Below are 23,438 nucleotides of genomic sequence, written 5' to 3' on the forward strand. Positions count from 1 at the left end.
AGTACTTTCCTGGGGCGGAGAAACTACGACATCTTCTTCGCAGCCTCCAACACATCATCAGCGAGGATGGACATCTTGCCAAGGTCATCCCCACACCCCCACTACTGGCCTTCAAACAACCGCGCAACCTCAAACAAACCATTGCTTGCAGCAAATTACCCAGCCTTCAGAACAGCAACCACAACACCACAAAACCCTGCCAGGGTAATCTCTGCAAGACATGCCAGATCATCGACATGGACACCACCATTACACGTGGAAACACCACCCACCAGGTACGCGGCGCATACTCGTGCGACTCGACCAATGTAGTCTACCTCATACGCTGCAGGAAAGGATGTCCCGAAGCGTGGTACATTGGCGAGACCATGCAGACACTGCGACAACGAATAAACGGGCATCGTGCGACTATCAACAGGCAGGACAGTTCCCTTCCAGTTGGGGAACACTTCAGCAGTCAAGGACATTCAGCCTCTGATCTCCGGGTCAGCATTCTACAAGGAGGCCTTCAGGAGACGCGACAACGCAAAATTGCTGAGCAAAAACTTATAGCTAAGTTCCGCACGCATGAATGCGGACTCAACCGGGATCTGGGATTCATGTCGCATTACATTCGGCCCCCACCAACAAGCCTGGACTTGCAGAGGCCTACCGACTGAACTGGCTTGGGACAATTCACACCTCTTTAACCTGGAGTTACCTCTCTCTCTGCATCTTTGATGATTTGATTGCCTGCAGGTGCTCGCATTCCGGGGCATCTCTGACTGTGTCTATATAAACATTTCTGGAACAAGCCTTTCCATTCACCTGAAGAAGGAGCCGTGCTCCGAAAGCTCGTGTTTGAAACAAACCTGTTGGACTTTAACCTGGTGTTGTAAGACTTCTTACTGTGCTCACCCCAGTCCAACGCCGGCATCTCCACATCGTCGTTATAGTTGCCATTGCAATACAAAAACATCCTTCACCAATCCCACAGTTTACAGAAATGTCTCCCTTCTCCTCAAGCTCATCAGGGAATTTGTTATCCCATCCTTCCGTTCACCCTTCACCCTAGTTTGTGTTTATTCCCTGCCTCACTCAGTTCTGACTCATCCCATCAACCTTGGCTCCGTGACATCCACAGTTTCACTGACATGGGTCCATTTCAGTACCAAAGTGACATCTGCTCTGCACATATGCACTTCCAGTGTGGCCTGCGTAGAATACCATATTGGTGAGGGAATTAATGAAGGCAATAGCGCTTATACCAGGGGCAGCACGGTAGCATGGTGGTTAGCATAAATGCTTCACAGCTCCAGGGTCCCAGGTTCGATTCCCGGCTGGGTCACTGTCTGTGTGGAGTCTGCACGTCCTCCCCGTGTGTGCATGGGTTTCCTCCGGGTGCTCCGGTTTCCTCCCACAGTCCAAAGATGTGCGGGTTAGGTGGATTGGCCATGCTAAATTGCCCGTAGTGTCCTGTAAGGTTAGGGGGGGGTTGTTGGGTTACGGGTATAGTGTGGGTTTGAGTAGGGTGATCATTGCTCGGCACAACATCGAGGCCGAAGGGCCTGTTCTGTGCTGTACTGTTCTATGTTCTATATATATATAGAGCAGGCAGTCCGTGCATAAGGCTGGTTTGATGTTAATGCCGATATTTTGGACCTCGTCTCTCCAGCCTTCTCTTAAACATTCATGATTCAACATGCATTCGGTAGCAAGTGGACAGTGCTACGCAAGTGTGGCGGGTGAATTTATCGCAAAAAACCGGAGGCCTCATTCAGAAAGAGAGTTTGCGAAGGATGGCATCACTGCAATGGCAGCTCTATTGGCTCCAGAGAAAATCAAATTATTCGAGAGTGCAATCTTACCTTGCAGGATCATGCTAGGTCGAATTAATGATGTAGCTCCTGGCATTGAAAACATTCTAAGATTCTGCGGCTGATTTTGAATTTTACTCTCTGGCTATTGATGAAACCGATATTACAAATACATGCCAGCTGATGATTTATTTGGGTGGAATCACAGCAGATTTTGAAATTTGAGAGGACTGGCTTGCTTTTGTAGTAATACATGGCACCAGTAAATCTGAAATGATGCTTGATTTGGATTTGGATTGAATTTGTTTATTGTCACATGTACAGAGGTACAGTGAAAAGTATTTTTCTGCGAGTAGCTCAAACAGATAATTTCGTATATGAAAATAAAATAAAATAAAAAGTAAGTACATAATAGGGCAACACAAGGTACTCAATGTAAATACATAGACACCAGCATCGGGTGAAGCATACAGGAATGTAGTATTAATCAGGTTAGTCCATAAGAGGGTCGCTTAGGAGTCGTAACAGCGGGGAAGAAGTTGTTTTTTAATCTGTTCGTGCGAGTTCTCAGACTTTTGCATCTCATGCCCAATGGAAGAAGTTGGAAGGGTGAGTAAGCCGGGTGGGATGGGTCTTTGATTATGCTGCCCGCTTTTCCCAGGCAGCGGGAGGTGTAGATTGAGTCAATAGATGGGAGGCAGGTTCGTGTGATGGAATGGGCTGTGTTTATGACTCTTTGAAGTTTCTTGCGGTCTTGGGCTAAGCAGTTGCCATACCAGGCCGTGATGCGGCCAGTTAGGATGCTTTCTATGGTGCATCTGTGAAAGTTTGGAAGAGTCATTGTGGACATGCCGAATTTCTTTAGTTTCCTAAGGAAGTTTAGGCACTGTTGTGAGGAGGTTACAGCAGCAGTGCTTCACTTATCATTTGACAAATTAAGTTGTCTTACCAGTGATGGCCCTCCAGCTATAGTTGGTTCTCAATAGTTGCTCTAATCAAGAAAGAAATGAATGGCCTCAAGCCTTCTCCAAGTTTTTAAAAATAAATGTATTTTTTCCAATGAAGGGGCAACTTAGCGTGGCCAATCCACCTACCCTGCACATCTTTGGGTTGTGGGGGTGAAACCCACGCAGACACGGGGAGAATGTACAAACTCCACACGGACAGTGATCCAGGGTCGGGATTCGAAACCGGGTCCTGAGCGCCGTTGGCAGCAATGCTAACCACCGTGCCACCGTGCTGCCCTAGCTCTCTCCAAGTTGATTGTAGGTCGCTGCATCATTCATCAGGAGAATCTGTACGCACAGGCTGTGCAGCTGAGAAATGTAGACCGCAATCTACTGGCCTCGTTGCACCCGACTCCAGACACGATGAGGCCATTAAATCTCCCGAGAGATATTATTAGGGCAGGAAATGGGACTAAGTGCAGCCTTACCGAAGCCTGGAAATGAAGCAGAGTCCCATTTAACAGTGGGGTCGTTCTCGGCGCCGCATGTTAAATCGCGCCTGTAATGTTGACAGTAGTAATCGGGCATTACCTTGCTTAACAGTAGAGGGCTAAACAGCTGCCAGATAAAGGAGTTAATGAAAGACCTTGCAACAAGAAACAGCGAGTTAATGTTCTATTGTGAAGTGCGATAGCTCCCGCAGGGGAATAGTCTGGTGCGGTTTCACGAACTGAGGAATGAAGTGAAACTTTTCACGGAGGCCAAGGGAAAAAAGTGCTCGGCAATGACCATTTCCAACAAGAGAGAATCCAACCATTTCACTTCAACATTCAACAGCATTACCATTGTTGAATTCCCCACCAACAACATCTTGCGGGTTACCATTGAGTAGAAACTGAACCGGACTAGCCAAATAAATACTATGGCTACAAGTACAGGTAAGAGGCTAGGAATCCTGTGATGAGTAACTCACCTCCTGACTTCCCAAAGCCTGTCCACCATCTACAAGGCACAAGTCAAGAGTGTGATGGAATATTCCCCACTTGCCTGGATGAGTGCAGCTCCAACAACACGCAAGAAGCTCAACACCATCCAGGACAAAGCAGCCCATTTGATTGGCACCACACCTACACTCTTTAACCCTTACTCCCTCCACCACCGATGCAGAGTAGCAGCAGTATGTACCATCTAAAGGATGCACTGCAGCAACTCATCAAGGTTCCTTTGACAGCACCTTCCAAACCTGCGACAGCTACCACCTAGAAGGACACAGATTCATGCGAACACAAGATACACACCATCCTGACTTGGAACCATAGGGGGGATTCTCCCGTACCCGGTGGGGCGGGTGGGCCCGGCGGGACGGAGTGGCATGAACCACTCCGGCGTCGGGCCGCCCCAAATGTGCGGAATACCCTGCACCTTTAGGGGCTAGGCCTGCCCCAAAGTGGTTGGCGCCCCGTCGGCTGGCGTGGAAGGCCTTTGGCGTCACGGCAGCTGGGGCCAAAGGGACTCCGCCAGCTGGTGCGGGTCCGCACATGCGCGGGAGCGTCAGCAACTGCTGACGTCATCCCCGCGCATGCGCGGGGGGGGGGGGGGGGTTCACCTACGCGCCAGCCATGGCGGAGGCTGACATGGTCGGCGCGTAGAAAAAGAGTGCCCCCATGGCACAGGCCCACCCGTGGATCGGTGGGCCCCGATCACGGGCCAGGCCACCGTGGGGGGCACCCCCCAAGGCCAGATTGCCCCGCGACCCCCCAGGACCCCGGAGCCCACCCGCGCCGTCAGGTCCCGCTGGTAAGGGACCTAGTTCAATTTACGCCGGCGGCAAGGGGTCGGAGAATCCCGCCCTATATCACTTATTCAGTTAATGTTGCTGGATAAAAATCCTGAAATTCCTTTTGTTACAGCTCCCCCACACAATGGACTGCAGTGGACTAAGTGGACAGACAGTGGAGGTGACACACCAGGCAGAGGGCAGCACGGTAGCATGGTGGTTAGCATAAATGCTTCACAGCTCCAGGGTCCCAGGTTCGATTCCCGGCTCGGACACTGTCTGTGCGGAGTCTGCACGTCCTCCCCGTGTGTGCGTGGGTTTCCTCCGGGTGCTCCGGTTTCCTCCCACAGTCCAAAGATGTGCGGGTTAAGTGGATTGGCCATGCTAAATTGCCCGTAGTGTCCTAAAAAGTAAGTTTAAGGGGGGGTTGTTGGGTTACGGGTATAGGGTGGGCACGTGGGTTTGAGTAGGGTTATCATTGCTCGGCACAACATCGAGGGCCGAAGGGCCTGTTCTGTGCTGTACTGTTCTATGTTCTATATGAGGCGCCCAGAATCATAACCGGGTGAAACGCCATTTTTGAAAAGTAGAGAAAAAGAGGGCTAAAGGCAGGATGCCGCCGGGGGAAGCGCTGAGGTATATGCCGCACGCTAATTGGTTACAACCGGGACTTAATTAATATACTATGCGACCCTTTAAAATTGTGAATTTCTGAATATGGCCCTTGCACGGAAAAGTTTGCCCACCCCTGATATAGACATCTATATAAATATAGGAGCTGAAGTAATAAAAAGCTATACTAAAGATCGATGACTGCCCTTGTTAAACAACTTTCCCGACATGAATAAAATTTTCAGATTAACCTATAAAGTGCCAGAAACCTCAGTCACAGATGTTTCCAGCATGGATACAGGCCCTTCGGCCCAGCTAGTCCATGCCGCCCAATTTCTATCACTAAGCTAGTCCCACTTGCCCACATTTGGCCCATATCCCTCTCTACCCACCCTGCCCATGTAACTGTCTAACTGCTTTTTAAAGGACAAAATTGTACCCGCCTCTACCACTGCCTCTGGCAGCCCATTCCAGATGCTCACCACCCTCTGTGTGAAGAAATTTCCCCTCTGGTCTCTTTTGTGAATCCAGTTTTTGGAAATTCACTCACACTTCCAGCAGCTTCAGATTGAACATTCTTAAATAGATCTGAGATATCGTGTTGCATTTTACATGCCCCTGCTAAGCAGGCTTCCAGTAGGGGTGACACAGAAAATAGGGCAGGTGTTCACTGCCCCCCTGCCCTACACCCTCCACCAATGCCCAACCCCCCCCCCCCCCCTCTGCCCACCCGTGAGCTCACGCCCCAAATCAGCAGCCTGCTCGCTATGTATAAATAAATAATTTGGGCTCAATTGAGCTTAGTAACAAGCCAAGTGATCCAAATCATACACTCCCTACCACATAAAAGGGTCAGTGTGGGCTGTTGGGCTGGCTACATTTCAAACAACGTTTCAAATGGCAGGATCAGAAAGTGGGGGATGGGTGTTATTACCTTCCGGGACTGCCACCTGCGGATTGGGGGTTCCCGCGAGAATAGAACCCACCCCTTCCTACCCTCCTGCTCTTCAAAACCCACCACCATAATCCTCCCATCTTGCCTAAACTACCCAAAACACTCCCTGCTCAAGACCCTGGGCTTACCTACTTCCAGGATCCATGGGCCTTCTCGTTGGGCCTGCTTGCAGTTCCGGCAGGGTCCACTTATGTGCACTTGGTGCTGCCGGGAGAGATGGTGCTGTTGGCCAATCGGATTTGAAGTGTAGCCATTGTTGTAATGTAGCAAACACAGTAACAATGTTGCTCACAGAGCAATCTCACAAAGAGCAACGTGATAATGAACATATCATTTGTTGGTTGTGACCAAAGCAAAAAACTGTTGATGCTGGAAATACCCAGCAGGTCAGGCAGCATTGTGGGGATGGAAGCAATGTTAATTTTGGGAAGGTTTTCATATTCACTTGGAGTTGGTAATCATCTCTGTTTCAATAGCAAGTAAAAGAGTATCTAAGAATTGTCTGTGTATGTCACAGTCAATGGGTGCGATTCAGCCACCCCACTGCCCCCGGATTGGATCCCAGTGCAATGGATGAATCACGCGAGAGCCTCAAATTGGGCTTCATGCTGGGTACGAAACTTCGCATGAATCAGCCAACTCGTTCCACCCGGAGTGATCCAGATCTCGCCCTAGCTGGGTGAGACCCAGGTCTGAATATTTAAATGAACGTAATTGCTCATTTAAATACCCGGACGCCGACTTCACTTGGCGCCCGGGACTCAAAGGCCACGCCTGCGAGACTGCACCAGGATGCCATTTAGTACTAGTTTACACAAACGTGGCCAGTCATAATGGCACCTGGGGGAATTCTCCCAGGCTATTGGAGATTACCAGTGGTCGGGGAGAGGGCAAGGTTGCGTCCTGGTAATCTTCTGATACCCGGGCACAGTGCCAGGGGCACTGCCAGGGTGCCAGCCTCGCAGTTCCAGGGTGCCCACATGCCAGGTTGGCATTGTCAATGTTCGGGGCATGGGTGGGGCCTTGCTAGCTAGACGGGGGTTCCTGCGATCTCCCCAATATTGGGGGGTGAGGGGCAACAAAGTAGTGTGGGGGACCTGAAAGGTTGGGGAGGAGAGGGGATCGGGACAGCCATCCAAAATGGTTCCCCGATCGGTGAGGAGTCTTTTCTGCTGAGGTCGGCAGCTGGAAACCCTTCTGAGTGTGGCCTTGGTGGAGAGAAACTCCCCGAGGCCAAATGTAATAGCAAAGTGCCATTGGACAGCTGGGTGGTTCTCGGCACTGCAGCCACAGAAAAACAGCCCGTTAAACGGATCGTTCAGCAGACGTGAATTGAGGTGCCCAATATCTCTGGTCCATTTAGGGACTAATCCAGGCACTCTCTGCCTGTGTGAGTTGAAAACACAGGAACACAGAATTCAAGCCAATTTCTGGTACTCTAGAAATTCCCTTTTCGATATCGATATTTTTGTTAAAATTTTATGATCTTTTACAAATAACGTTTCAAATTTTCCAATTACAACGGGTACAGTATAGAGCAAATATTTCTACAAACATATGAACAAGCAGGGCAGGATAAATTCAGAACAATGGTCCAAAGAACCAGTGCCTCCATTTTTTACATCGGATCAATCAGAAATATGGGAGAAAGAGGATAAAGCCATCTCAACATGACAGGATAACACAAGGATGCACACCCTAATGTATAGCGAGACCACGGCTGGGATTGTGGCTCTTGGGAAACCTTGCAGGGGCAGGTCAAGCAAAGCGGAGCCTAGATATCTGAGAGGGTTCCCATAATTTACAAAATGTACAGAACGGATGACAGGCATCAAGAATTATGTCCAAAGGATCAAATTTTAAGGCCCTGTCAAACATCCTCTTCGGCTCCTTAACTACAACAGATCAATAGGATTAAATAGGATTCAATCTCGACATAATAGCAAGTCTCTTTTGCAAGACTGCAAGGTATCCTGTACTTCCACAGGACTTGGCGCATAAGGTATCATAAAACCTGTTAATTAGCTGTTTTGGCTCTGCAGAAATCAGGATTTGTTTCAGCAGGGAAATTTACTGCCATTTCACAGACCACCAGGAGAAAAATCGAATTGAATTTTTGCGCCACATTTGGGAGTGTGCCAATACACACTTTCCCTATCTGAAGTCACACTAGATGCACCATAATGTTCTTTTTTCAAATAAAAGACCTGTCTGTACCATTACAAGATTTAGTCAACAACACACAAACCCCAATGCAACAACAATACAAAAGAATCAGGAACATATTAGTTTGAAGTGGACGTTCCTCAATATGTTATTCTCTAAGTCTGAATAAAGATTGTACACTTCCAGTTAACACAAACAATTTATTCAGTGGGTTCATTCTGTTTCCAGAGCTTAACTAGATATAATAGTCAAGAGGTATGACCAGTGCAGCTAAGGTAAGCTGCCTATGCTGAGCTGTCTCTGTGTGCTGCTGCTCAATAGCCCTGTGCTTCTGAAAGAGACCAATGGCCGTACTATCATTGCCACTGGGGCACCTGAAGGGGGTTAAGGTGCTTGGTCCCTATGTTTCCTACAGCCTGATAGTGTTCCTCAGGGAATGTGGCCATGGACTGCAGGGCCAAGTACAAATTTGACAGGACTTGTTGCACCAATGTTTCCATGGTGATTGCCAACCTTCTTATTGTGGCCTCGATGTTCACACGTCAGAACCAGGACATCAGACAGAATGCAGAGGGACTCCTCCATCTTTGGCTCTTGTCTGCTGACAGACTCTGGAACATCTGTCTAATGTTCTGCTTCCTGCCATTATAGCTCCCCAGTGAGCTGGGAGAAGCATCCAGGGGCTCATCACCTGACTGAGACTGAGCAGATGGCTGGGCTCCAGCAGCCCTCCGAGTGTCACAGACGTGGGACTGTATTCTCCAATTTTGAGACTAAGTGCTGATGCTGGTGTGGGAATTGTGGCCTTTTATGACCGAAGAAACGGCGCAAAACGGCCACCGATCCCCTGTCTGGTGGGAGGCTCGCAGACATGCAGCGTAGAGCACCTGGCACTAACTGCCGATACGGCCGGAGAATTGCCATGTCCGTGGCCGAGCATGCGCTCGGCAGCGGCCTGCAGCGGCTGCGCTGTGTAACATGGCTTCGGCTGCACGCGGACCCGGCCTGCCAATATAATGTCCCCCTTTGGCCAGGCTCGCCACCCACGGACACCCCCCTCCAGTGCCCCCAGCCCCTGCCAAAGCCCCCCGCCCGCGGATCGGCTCTCCGCCGACTCTGGCGGCGCCGGACTCAGTCCGCAGCCGCCACTCCGAGTTTCCGACACAAAATAGCATGAGAGACCCACGCCGTCGGGAACGCGGCCCACCTGGGGCGGAGCACCAGGGGGTGGTCCTCAGGTAACGTCCTGAGGCAGTCCATACGGCGTGCAGTGTATTCCTAGAGTACGCCATTTTGGAGGGGGCAAAACATCGCAAATGCGGTGCTGCCCTCAATTTTGACGCCAATGTGGGTTCTCCAGCCGATCAGCGAACGCAGTTTCTGAGTCGGAGACCGGAGAATCCTGTCCCTGGGCTGTCGCTGTCTCCGATTACTGTGAGGATATGTCTGTGAGATGTTGTCTAGAAAATGACCCCCGGTCTAAACAAGAACTGCGCCCCCACAGGTCACAAAGTGCTACTCCCATAGACATTTAAATAAAGCGCTGGCACCTTGGGACCTGCCAGCTGACGGCAGGCAGACAAATCAACTCCTGACCCATCAGGTGATTCGGAGACACACTCGGTCAAGCAAAAATAATTGAGGTTTCAGGCATATGGAACTGGTGCGACTTCACAACCTTCCAATAACAAGAACTTCCCACCATCGCATTTGGATAAAAAAATGGAGAATTCCACCCCCAGTAACAGAAGGTACCGAGAGGGTTAAATGTGATCCACAGAATGGGGGGCCCTCACCTCCAGCCAGCCCCATTCACTTTCTCTTACCTGGTTTAGCACAGGGCTAAAGAGCTGGCTTTTAAAGCAGACCAAGTCAGGCCAGCAGCACGGTTTAATTCCCCTACCAGCCTCCCCGAACAGGCGTCGGAATGTGGCAACTAGGGGCTTTTCACAGTAACTTCATTTGAAGCCTACTTGTGACAATAAGCGATTTTCATTTCATTTCATTCGTTTCACTGTTTGGATTTACCTTTGCAAACGACAGGTGAGGGTTGTTCAAGTCTACCTGATGTATGTTCCCAATGAAAGGCAGCCCCCTGGGCCCGGGAGGGTAGTTCTGACACTTCTTCCGTCTCTTCATGTAGTCAAGGGCCAGGGCAAACACAGTGAAGAACACGGCCAGCACAGTGAATCTGTCAAATACAGTGAACAGGAAGCCGGGGGAAGCTGAGAGCTCCATGTTTACCGCAGAGACAAATACACTTGTCCAGCAGCCAACTAGAAGAGGACAAACTCCGCGCAGTCTGTCAGCTGACTGGCAGTGAGCTCTGCTGAAGAGTTTTACTGGGATCTGGCACCCAATCCAATGTAACACACAACACCACGGGACTTATGTTATCTGTGCAGATTTTTATAGACATATATAGATAAATACAGAATCTGTATCAATAAAAATCAATCCTAAAGTTTGATCACTGCTTGTTAAACAACTGTCCCAAGGTTAATAAAACTTTCAGATTAACCTATAAAGTGCTGGAAACATTAGTGAATTCTATTTTGGGAAATTCATTCACACTTACAGCAAGGCCCAAATTGAACAGACTTAAATAGATCAGAGATGTTGAGTGCAGTTTATGTGACCTGCTGCGCATGCTTCTCATGTGGGAGGGGGAGGGGGCTATTTTAAAATAGGGCAGATGCCCACTACCCTTCTGATCTCCTTCCTCTCCATCCCTGAGCTCACACCCTAAATCAGCAGCTTGCCCGCCATGTGTAAACCAATAATTAGGGCTCAATTCATTTTGTTAACAAGCCAAATGGCAAGCAAGATGGCGGTAGAGCGTGGCGACTCTCTGCAAGCTCCCCTCATCAGATCCTCTCTGTATATCTCTAATACTCCAATAACCTTCTAAAAGTTAACTCCAGCACTAATATTATCTCTTTTGTTTTTAGAAAATATTTTATTGAAGCATTTGTAATTTTCACAATTTAACATGTTGACATTTCTAAAACAGCGGGTTGATGCGAAAAATACCCCCTAAAATAAAATCAAACAATAGACCACGTCCCCCACTTCTCCCGCCCTATCCCCAATTACCCGTATACTAAATTCCTTGTCCTTATTTAACATTACCATGGCTCCTATTTTCCTCCCCCGCCACTTTTTCCTTTTCCCCCCTTACTGCTGACGTTCAGTTTTTGTTAAAGAATTTGCCAACTCTGGGCAAATACCTGCATTGAGCCTCTTAGAGCGAACTTCATTTTTTTCCAGACTGAGAACCTCTATCATATCGCTGACCCACACTCCAGATTTCAGGGGCTCCGAGTCCCTCCATCTCAGCAAGATCTGTCTCCGGGCCACCAGGGAGGAGAAGGCCAGAATATCGGCCTCCCTTCCCCCGCTTTGCCCTCGGATCTTCTGACACCCCAAATATTGCTGATTCTGGACTCGGAGTCACCCTACCTTCCAGGACTTCCGACATAATATCTGGAAATCCCTGCCAAGATTCCCTCAGTTTCGGACATGCCCAAAACATATGAACATGGTTGTCCAGGCTACCCCCACACCGCCCACATCTGTCCTCCACTTCCTGGAAGAACCAACTTATCCGAGCGACCGTCATGTGGGCCCTGTGGACTACCTTGAACTGAATCAATTTGAGTCTCGTACAGGACGAGGATCCATTTACCCTTTTCAAGCTTTTTCCCACAGTTCAGTTTCCAGCTCCCCTCTTAGCTCAACTTCCCACTTCCTCTTCATCTCTCTGATAGGGGCCCCTTCCAACTTCAACAATTCCCTGTATCCAAACCCTTCCCACCTCCAACCCCTGTTTTTGACAGCACTTTATCCTGTAGTCCCCTCAGGGGGAGACTTGTCTCCGTACAAAGTCCCGCACTTGAAGGTACCGAAACCCGTTCCCTCCCGGCAAGTCAAACTCCTTCTCTAATGTCTCCGAGGCCAGGAAGCCCTCCTGGATGAATAGATCCCCAAACCTCTTAATCCCTGCCCGCTGCCATACCTTAAAGCCCCATCCAGACCCCTGGGACAAACCGGTGATTGTCACAGATCGGTGACCACACTGACGCCCCCTCCAGTATCATATGCTGCCTCCATTGCCCCCACACCCTTCGGGCTGCCACCACCACAGGACTTGTGGAGTACCGAGCCGGCGAGAATGGCAGGGGCGCCGTCAGTAAAGCCTCCAGACTTGTACCTTTGTAGGATGCTGCCTCCATCCACTCCCAGACCGACCCCTCCCCCACTACCCATTTCCTGACCATTGATATGTTGGTAGGCCAGTAATAGTTAATAAAGCTCGGGAGAGCCAATCCCCCTTCCCCCTGGGCCCGTTCCAGGAGTACCCTCTTTACTCTCGGGGTTTTACCCGCCCATATAAACCTCGATATCGCCACATTCATACTTCTGAAAAAAGCCTTTGGGACAAAAATTGGGAGACACTGAAAAAAGAAAAGCAGTCTCAGAAGGACAATCATCTTCACCGTTGTCTTGTTATGCTCTTGACGTAGCATGGCTGGTTTAGCTCACTGGGCTAAATCGCTGGCTTTTAAAGCAGACCAAGCAAGCCAGCAGCATGGTTCGATTCCCGTACCAGCCTCCCCGGACAGGCACCGGAATGTGGCGACTAGGGGCTTTTCACAGTAACTTCATTGAAGCCTACTCGTAACAATAAGCAATTTTCATTTCATTTCATAAGCTGCTTCCTTGATGTGCACTCTGACAAAGGATGATTCAGACGTGGAGATAGCTTCAACACGTTTATTGAACTATTAACAATTCTCCTACTTAGGTTCGACTCTACTGTTAATCCTTCTCTAGCTACTCAGACTGACAAACCAGTTTGCTACAATCCACGTGGTGGGTGTGATGTTGAATCAACCCTGTGTCTGTACTCACTGAGTGTCTCCACTGGAAAGAGGAAGATCATGTGTGCTGTGTCCTTTATATATGGGTTGGTGAAATGCCTCCCTTTGGTAGTGTCACCTCTGTGTGTATCGTGAATGCCCATTGGTCGTGTCCTATCTTACTGACCTATTGGTTGAGTGTCTGTGTGTCATGTCTCTGGTGGTCCCTCTAGTGTCTAGCTAGTCTACGTTTACTTACATTAACCCCTTGTGTATCTACAGTGATGCATATCACCACAACCGTCTGAACCCTCCCGCCAGCGTCAGTGGGAACTTGTCCTATCTTCAAAAATCCCTTCTCATTTGATCCACTGCCTTGCCCAAATTTAACTTGTGAAGCTGCTCTCAATCATAGAATTATAGAATTTACAGTGCAGAAGGAGGCCATTCGGCCCATCGAGTCTGCACCGGCTCTTGGAAAGAGCACCCTACCCAAGGTCAACACCTCCACCCTATCCCCATAACCCAGTAACCCCACCCAACACTAAGGGCAATTTATCATGGCCAATCCACCTAACCTGCACATCTTTGGACTGTGGAAGGAAACCGGAGCACCCGGAGGAAACCCACGCACACAGGGGGAGGATGTGCAGACTCCGCACAGACAGTGACCCAAGCAGGAATCGAACCTGGGACCCTGGAGCTGTGAAGCGATTGTGCTATCCACAATGCTACCGTGCTGCCCAATCCTTGGCCACTTGATTCCCCAGATACCTAAAACTCTTCCCAACCACTTTAAAAGGTAGCTCCTTCAGCCTCCTTTCCTGCCCATGTGCCTGAATCACGAACATCTCGCTTTTTCCCATATTTAATTTATAGCCTGAAAATCGCCCAAAATCTCCTAATACCTCCATGATTTTGGTAACCCCCCCCCCCCCCCCCCCCCCCACCAGGTCCGTGATATAAAGCAACAAATTGTCCGCATAGAGAGAGACCCTGTGCTCCACCCTCCCCTCTCACTATATCCCTCCAGGTATTCGCTGCTCTCAGAGCCATTGCTAAGGGTTCTATGGCCATGGCAAACAGTAACGGGGAGAACGGGAGTCCCTGCCTTGTCCCCTGACAAAGACTAAAGTATTCTGACCCAACTTGGTTAGTTCTTACATTTGCCACCGAAGCCTGGTACAATAGCCGGTCCCACTCCACAAATCCCTGCCCAAACCCAAACATGCCTAAAATATCCCATAGATGCTTCCACTCCACTCGGTCGAAAGCCTTCTCCGCGTCCATGACAACTACCACCTCAGCCTCGCGCCCCTCCGCATTAAGAAGCCGTCTAATGTTGGATATCAGGTGTCTGCCCTTTACAAATCACGTCTGATCCTCCCCATTATCTCCGGGACACAATCCACTATTTGAGTGGCCAGGATCTTTGCCAATAATTTGGCATCTACATTCAAGAGGGAGATTGGCCTGTACGATCCACAGCTCTATGGATCCTTGTCCCGTTTCAGGGTGAGAGAAATTGATGCCTGTGATAACGTTGGGGGGAGTATTCCCATCTCCCTGGACTTGTTGAAAGCCTTAACCAGGAGCGGCCCCAGTAACCCAGAGAACTTCTTATAAAATTCCACTGGGAACCCATCAGGTCCTGGGGCTTTACCCGATTGCATCTCCTCAAGTCCCTCTATCACCTCCCCAAGCTGAATCGGGCCCTCCAGGGCCTCCACCAGCTCCTCATTTACCTTAGGGAACTCTAGCCTCCCCAAGAATTGATTCATGCCCTCCTCTCCAACTGGGGGTTCCGACTCATATAGCTGGCTATAAAATTCCCGGAACACTTCATTCACCGCCTCCGGGTCCGTCACCGTATTCCCCCTCAAATCCTTTATTTTTCCTATTTCTCTCACCGCCTTCTGTTTCCTCAGCTGATGTGCCAGCATCCTGCCTGCTTTCTCCCATATTCATATATTGCCCCTTCTACTCTCCTCAGCTGACCCTCCGCTTTACCTGTGGAAAGGAGTCCAAACTCCATTTGAAATCTCTGACGCTCCTTCAGGAGCTCCTCATTTGGAGACTCCGAATATCTCCTGTCCACCTGTAAGATTTCTCCTACCAACCTGTCCAGCTTCGACCGCTCAGTTTTATCCCTGTAGACTTGAATCGAAGTACATTCCCCTCTAATGTCCGCTTTCAGTGCCTCCCAGACCACCCCAGCTGCAGTCTCTCCCATGTCATTGATCTTTATGTACCCCTGAATGGCCTCTCACATTTGCTCACAGATCTCTTCATCCGCTAATAGCCCTGTATGTACTCTCCACTGTGGGTGCTGGGACATTCCCGTGTCTGCCCGTAGGTCTATCCAGTGTGGTGCATGATCTGAGACCACAACTGCTGAGTACTCAGTGTCCTCAACCCCTGCTCACATTGTTTTATCTCGCACAAAGAAATTTATCCTGGAGGATGCCTGATGTACATGGGAGTAGAATGAATATTCCCTGCTCCTTGGTCTCTCAAATCTCCACGGATCCACCGCTCCCTTGCGCTCCATGAACCCCCGCAGTTCCTTTGCCATTGCTGATAGTTTCCCTGAACTAGCACTCGACCGGTCAAATCTCAGGTCCAGGACCGTATTAAAGTCACCCCCCATGATCAGCCCGTGCGAGTCAAGGTCTGGGAACTTCCCCAGCAATTTCCTGATAAACGCAACATCATCCCAGTTTGGGGCGTATATATTCACTGGCACCACTGCCATTCCCTCTAGCTTCCCACTAACCATAATAAAGCTGCCTCCCAGGTCTACCTCAATCCTCCCCACCACGAATGTCACCCTTTTATTAATCAGGATAGCCACCCCCCTTGTTTTAAAGTCCAGTCCTGAATGAAACACTTGCCCGACCCATCCCTTCTTTAATCTAATTTGGTCTCCCAGCTTCAAGTGTGTCTCCTGTAACACTGCCACGTCCGCTTTTAACTGTCTCAGGTGTGTGAACACCCAAACTCTTTTAACCGGCCAGTTGAGTCCACGAACATTCCATGTAACCAGTCTGGTCAGGGGGGCTTTTGCCCCCTCCCCTGTCAGTCAACAATGATGTTTCCTAGGCCAGTTCCAAGCCTGTGATCCGCACCTCACTTGATCCGCCCCTCGGCGGCAAACACCATTTCATCTCCATCTCCAGTCTCCTAACTGTCCCTTACCCATCAGCAGTAGCCCCCCTCCAGCCCCCCCCTCCCCCTCCACTTCATCTTTCCTCATTTCTCCCCCCACTTTGCTCCCCTAAACCAGCTATCCCGCTAGCTCAGCATCTCCCACCCTCAGGCGTCAAAAAACCTGCCGACTGCCAGATTCTATCACACCTAGCAATAACACAAGCACTCAACACAGTAACAACAATCCCAAAAAGCAAACATACCATCCCCCAACGCACAGGCAACAAGGCAAAGCCCTCCCCCCTTTAACCGATTCTTATCAGTTCTATCACCTTCAAACAGAATCCAACACAAAGGACGAAGCTTCAAGCAGCTTAAGCAAAATTATGCATGCAAGAATCAACCATCCTTCCTGCAGAAACTAAAACACCCCATTGCATCTTAAAAGTTCTTCCCTTTATCCAGCACATAAAACAATAAATCAAAATCAAATTACACGAAAAGAGAAGAAAGAAAAGAAAATGAAAACACCGAAACCCTTTTCTTCCCGAACATCGCAACTTAACTCACAGAATTAAAAGACCAAAATTTTAAACAAGATTGTCCCTTCCCTAAACTCAGACCACGACAATTTGAGTTAAAAAGTCATTACACCAGATTGCCAGGTTCTACCCCTCTCCCTATGACCGATTCTTATCAGTCACATCACTTTCAAAGGGAATCAAATACAATAGAAGAAGCTCCAAGCAGCTTAATCAAAATTATGCATGCAAGAATCAACCATCTTTGTTACAGAGAATAAATCAAAATCAAATTACACAAGAAGAGAGAAAAGAAAAGAGAGAAAAACATTTAAAAAAAATAAAACACCCAAACCCTTATTTTCCAGAACATCGCAACTTAACTCAGAGAATTAAAAGACTGAAATTTTAAACAAGACAAAGCAGAACATAGAACCATTTTTTCCTCCTCCCCGCCCCTCCATGCCTTCCCTCAAACTCAGCCCACCACAGTTAGAATTTAAAAGTCCTTAAGACAGATTATTGTCTTTCATGAAAGTAACCACCTCTTCCGGAGAATTAAAGTACAGCTCCCAGTTCTCATAGGTCACCCAAAGACGCGCCAGGTATAACAGTCCAAATTTAATGTCTTTCTCAAACCGGACAGCCTTAACTTTGTTGAAACTTGCTCTCCTCTTTGAGAGTTCTGGTCCCCAATCTTGGTACACCCGGATCTCTGATTCTTCCCACATGTACCATTTCGTCTGCCTGGCCCATTTCATGATACGCTCCTTGTCGAGGAATCGATGTAGCCTCACCACCATCGCCCTCGGGGCTCACGGCCCTAGGGCTTACGTACGAGCACCCTATGCGCCCGGTCCACCTCCAGCGGCTTGTCAAGCACATCAGTCCCAACCATTTCCTGCAACATCTTCCCCTCATACGCTCCCGCATTTGATCCCTCCTTCCACTCTGGCAGCCCGACGATTCGGATATTTTGCCTGAGAGACTGGTTCTCCAAGTCTTCCACTTTATCTAGCAGTCGTTTCTGGCTCTCCTGTAGTATGCTTATTTCCAAAGCCATTGCAGTGGACTCCTCCTCTCGTTCAGTCGCCATCTCCTGCAACTTTAGAATCTCCTGTCCCTGGGTCGTCCTTTTCTCCTCCACCCAATCAACCACCTCCTTAAATCGAGGCTATCATTTGGGTTACATCTTCTGCACACACCTTGCGATGCCGGGCGAACTTCTCATCCAGGTACTCGACCCATTGCTCCATCGACCAGTGAGTGGGCGTGGACACGCTTTGTCTCGTTACCATTGAGCTCGATGACCTCTGAATCTTGCTTTCACTCATCTTTTGGTTTCTCCTTTTTAGACTCTTATTTGGACACGATTCCATAAATTGAGAGTCACCTACTTTTCCTCTCCCTTCGATCAACTTATGTTGTGAGATTTTCTGTAAAATCCGGCTTAAACACCATTATAAAAACTTACTCAGGGCGAGAGCTGATGAATGTGTGACCACTTACTCCATGGCCTCCACCGCAAGTCCTCTAATATTATCTCTAACCGTGTTCACTTATGTTTACTTTACAGGTCTGGAGATCGTCTGACTTCCGTGGACTGATCCCCATGACCCGGTATGGCCTGATCTAGCAGGACTCGATCAGCAACCCAACCCCGATGTCGACTTGAAAGCAGACAAGGCCCAGCGCAAAGGCTCGACCTTGCCTGGAACTCGAACCGGCATCCGGAGTGCTGAACCTGGCTCCCGAAGCTTCAAACCCAGCTTCTGAAATGCCCGACCCATCTTCCGGAGTACTCAACTTTGTCTCTACACGACCTGGCCCGATCCGATCAGAGTGGCCCACCAAGCATCCCAACTCATCTGATGGAGAAAAAGAAGACAATTAATGAGTAGGAACAACCAGTCTTAGTTCAAGACCTAACCTCAGGGCCGCCCGACCCAATCATTGGTGCTGGATCTGACCATGTGACCTGGCCCAACCTGACCCAGAAAGAACCTGCCAGTGACCCAAACCTGGCCTTAACATCCCTAAAAGCTGTGCACGTGAAGGAGACACATCCTGGGTGAGACACAGCCAGAGTGGGAATTGGAACTTGGTAATTTGCGGCAATGTGGTAATTTGGCACGCAGTGGGAGGAGGTACTGTTTCCCTTTTTGTTCTGTTTTCTTGGTTTGGCTTTGTAACTGGTAATCTGCAGGTAGAGATCTAGAGTGTATTCTGGGAAGCAGGGAGAAAACCAGGGAGCACCGTGGGAAGGTAGGTGATGTAGAATCTTACCCCAGGTTCCAGCGGCCTTCATTTTCGGGAGTGGGAGAGAGAGAGAGAGAGAGAGCCGGGGAGCAGCTTGGGAACAGGTAAGTGATAGATAGTCTGCTATTCCGAGTGATCCGACAGGGGCGGGGGAGGGGGGGGGGGGGAGGCGACTGAGAAATCATCACAGGAAAGCTGTGACCTGATTGGCTGGTTGGGAATCTGCACTAAATTGAAAAATTAAACATTGTTAAACTAATTAAACATAAGTAATAAATTACTGAATCATAATTTAGAGGGGTATTTAAGCCAGAGACCGGTGAGTACTGTATTTAACATTTACATTTATGGTAGAAATCTAGTGCTAGGAAAAATATAGTTAACAGTAACTACTTTTAAAATTTCTTTAATTTAATTTATCAATTAGTTAACCCAATGTCAGTCAGAGGGGTGCAGGGCTCTGACTGTGAGATGTGGCAGGTCCGTGAGGCTTCCAGCATCCCGGGTGGCTACATCTGCAGAAAGTGCACCCAACTGGAGCTCCTCACAGACCGCATGGTTCAGTTGGAGCGTCAGTTGGATGCACTTAGAAGCATGCAGATTGTGGAAAGCGTCATAGATAGCAGTTATAGTGATGTGGTCACAACCAAGGTGTAGGCAGAGAGATGGGTGACCACCAGAAGAGGCAGGCAGTCGGTGCAGGAATCCTCTGTGGTTGTCCCCCTCTCGAACAGGTATACCGCTTTGGATATGGTTAGGGGGAATAGCCCATCAGGGGAAAACAGCAGCAGCCAGAGCAGTGGCACCATGGCTGGCTCTGATGTTCGGCAGGGAGGGTCAAAGCGCAGAAGAGCAATAGTCATAGGGGACTCCATAGTCAGGGGCACAGATAGACGCTTCTGTGGACGTGAAAGAGACTTCAAGATGGTATGTTGCCTCCCTGGTGCCAGGGTCCAGGATATCTCAGAACAGGAAGCGGGCATCCTGAAGGGGGAGGGGGAAACAGGCAGAGGTCATTGTACATATTGGTACTAACAACATAGGCAGGAAGGGGGATGAGGTATTGTAGCAGGAGTTCAAGGAGCTAGGCAGAAAGTTAAAAGACAGGACCTCAAGGGTTGTATTCTTGGGATTACTCCCTGTGCCACGTGCCAGTGAGGCTAGAAATAGGAAGATAGAGCAGCTAAACATGTGGCTAAACAGCTGGTGTAGGAGGGAGGGTTTCAGTTATCTGGACGACTGGGAGCTCTTCCGGGCAGGTGTGACCTGTATAAGAAGGACGGGTTGCATCTAAACTGGACAGGTATAAATATCCTGGCCGCGAGGTTTGCTAGTGTCACACAGGAGGGTTTAAACTAGTATGGCGGGGGGTGGGTACCGGAGCAGTGGGTACCGGAGCAGTGGGTCAGAAGGTGAAAAAATTGAGGGAAAACTAGGAAATAGGGCCACTATGGCTCTGAGGAAGAGCAGACAGGGAGATGTTGCAGAAAACAGTGGGACTGGTGGCCTGAAGTGCATATGTTTTAATGTAAGAAGTATAACAGGTAAGGCAGATGAACTTAAGAGCTTGGATTAGTACTTGTAACTATGATGTTGTTGCCATTACAGAGACCTTGTTGAGAGAAGGACAGGATTGACAGTTAAACGTTCCAGGATTTAGATGTTTCAGGTGGGATAGAGGGGGATGCAAAAGGGGTGAAGGAGTTCCGCTACTGGTTAGGGAGAATATCACAGCTGTACTACAGGAGGACACCTCAGAGGGCAGCGAGGCTGTTTGGGTAGAGATCAGGAATAAGAAGGGTGCAGTCACAATGTTGGGGGTTTACTACAGGCCACCCAACAGCCAGTGGGAGATAGAGGAGCAGATAGGTAGACAGATTTTGGAAAGGAGTAAAAGAAAAACGGTTGTTGTGATGGGACACTTTAACTTCCCCAATATTGACTGGGACATACTTAGTGCTAGGGGCTTGGACAGGGCAGAGTTTGTCAGAAGAATCCAGGAGGGCTTCTTAGAACAATATGTAAAGAGTCCAACTAGGGAAGGGGCTGTACTGGACCTGGTATTGGGGAATGAGCCCAGCCAGGTGGTAGAAGTTTCAGTAGGGGAGCATTTCGGGAACAGTGACCACAATTCAGTAAATTTAAAGTGCTGGTGGAAAAGGATAAGAGTGGTCCTAGGGTGAATGAGCTGAATTGGGGAAAGGCTAATTATAACAATATTCGGTGCGATTCTCCGATGTCGCGCCGCATCGAGATAGCCGTCGTGAATTCTGTTGAGTTCAACGACGGCGCTAAACGGCCCCAATCGCGACCTATTTTGGCCCCGGGAATAGGCTAGCATCGGGGCTGCGCGGACCACGGGGGGGGGGCGTGATGTAGAATGCGCGTCATCAGCGCATGATGTCCGAATGACGCCGCTCCGCGTCGTAACAGAGCGCGATCCATGCAGAGAAAGGAGGGAGGGAAATGTCGGAGCCACAGAGGGTCGCCCCGAGGTTCCGTGATACGGACCTGGAGACCCTCATCGATGAGGTGGAGCAGCGCAGCGGCATACTCTGCCCAAGACGAGGGCATCGCCACCCTTCCAGCGCCGTGCGACGGGCCTAGCATGAGGTGGGCACTGCAGTCAGTGCTGTGGGGCAGACCCCTCGGTCCGGGGAGCAGTGTCGAAAGAAGCTCCACGACCTCACCAGGGCTGCCAGGGTGAGTGCCACGAGGGTGCCCCCGGGTCACAACCATCCCCCCCATGTCCCTCATCACCCACCCCCCCCACCCCACGGTCATGAGGGGGAGGGGGGGGCGAGAGTGAGTGGAGGGTAGTTAACAAAGTTGTCACAGACCCACATGAGCGCTGCAACCCCCTGGAGCGATGCCATGGTGTGGCTGCAACTTTCCCCCCAGCCTGCATTAATGTAGCCTATATCTGAACGCCCTGATGATACCTGCCTAAATGTGATGCTCTATCTATGCCCCCCCCTCAACAACACAAGACTGCTCACAACAGCCGGGAGCGCAACAGAACCGGAAGGCGTTCGGGGTTCACCCGTTATGCACCCCCTGACAGTGTTTGAGCAGAGGGCACGGGACCTCGCTGGGGGATCTGGCACCCGGGAGGTCGCGCAATGCGAGGTTGGAGGTGCAGAACCAAGTGAGACAACCCTGCATGACAACACCCCCCCCCCCCCACTCAGCCCATCCTCTGTTCCCTCACACTCTTCCCACTGGACCCCCCATCCTCTGTCCCCTCACACTCTACCCACTGGACCCCCCATCTTCTGTCCCCTCACACTCTACCCACTGGGCCCCCCATCCTCTGTCCCCTCACACTCTACCCACTGGACCCCCCATCCTCTGTCCCCTCACACTCTACCCACTGGACCCCCCATCCTCTCTCCCCTCACACTCTACCCACTGGACCATCCTACGCCCGGCCGAGCGTGTCTAACTAACCCCGTATCATTCTGTTCTCCAGGGCCAGCTGACGAATGTCCAAGGCCGTCTGGTGCCACTCACAGCCGACCATCCGCGACGACAACCGCACCTAGGGTCGCACACCAGAGGGTGGCAGGAGGTCGGCCTGGAGGGCCAGACCTCCAAATCCAGGACTCTCGAGCAGGACGTACAGAGGACGGATAGTGAAGACTTTCATGGCTGTGCGTTGCCCGAAGGTCGGGCCGCGAGACAGGACAGGACGGGGCCAGTTGACCCAGACGCAAAGAGGAGGGTGACGCAGTCAACGGACTCACCTGATGCTGAACCGTACATGGTCCGCGTGCGCCCTGCGCTGGGACATGACTGGGACCAGGACACTCCTGAATATCTGACGGACGAGGACCTAGAGCTTGCGGCACTGCTGTGTCCCACACCATCCACCATCCCAGAGACACTCACCTCGGTTGGGCAATTAAGTGATGAGGCTCCTGGGTCACGGTCTGGTGTGCACCGCACAGCTGAGCCGGTACAGCAGGTGGAGGTCGGAGCAGCCGAGGGGCTGGACGGTCGGAGGGCAGCCCAGGCCCAGCATCCAGCTGCCGCCCAGATGTTTCCTGGGTTCCTGGATTTACTCGACCCACCTGGACAGCCGATGCATTTTGAAACCCAGGGACACAATGACGGGATGAGGGCCGTCTTCCAGAAATGCAGACGCAGTTAGAGGAGTCAAACCGCGTCCAGGAGTAGGGAGTGGTGCCGCTCATGGCAGCCATGCAGGCCGACACCGCAGGGGTGGCGTCCGCGGTCGAGGCAAGGGGTGAAATGGTATCGGCCATGGGTCAGGTTCTGCAAGGCGTTGGGCTTCATGTGCACGCGTCATCCATGGCCCAGGAGAGGGCTGCCCTCTCACAGGCAGCAATGCGCCAGAGCCAAAACGACATTGCTGCCGCGCTCCGGGCCC

General features: G+C 50.3%; 1 protein-coding gene across 1 annotated transcript in view; it reads right to left on the reverse strand.

Annotated features, from left to right (window-relative positions):
- The window catches only part of LOC119974654 (cytochrome P450 2J6-like), an 85,378-nt gene extending 74,800 nt beyond the window's left edge, over positions 1-10,578 (reverse strand). Inside the window, exon 1 of the mRNA XM_038813724.1 lies at positions 10,282-10,578. Coding sequence (XP_038669652.1) covers positions 10,282-10,491 — 210 coding nt within the window. The 5' untranslated portion in view covers positions 10,492-10,578. The remainder of the gene's footprint in view (positions 1-10,281) is intronic.
- Between the last annotated feature and the right edge of the window lie 12,860 nt (positions 10,579-23,438).

The sequence above is a fragment of the Scyliorhinus canicula genome, chromosome 12 (assembly GCF_902713615.1).
Source record: "Scyliorhinus canicula chromosome 12, sScyCan1.1, whole genome shotgun sequence".
In the NCBI taxonomy this organism is placed as follows: domain Eukaryota; kingdom Metazoa; phylum Chordata; class Chondrichthyes; order Carcharhiniformes; family Scyliorhinidae; genus Scyliorhinus; species Scyliorhinus canicula.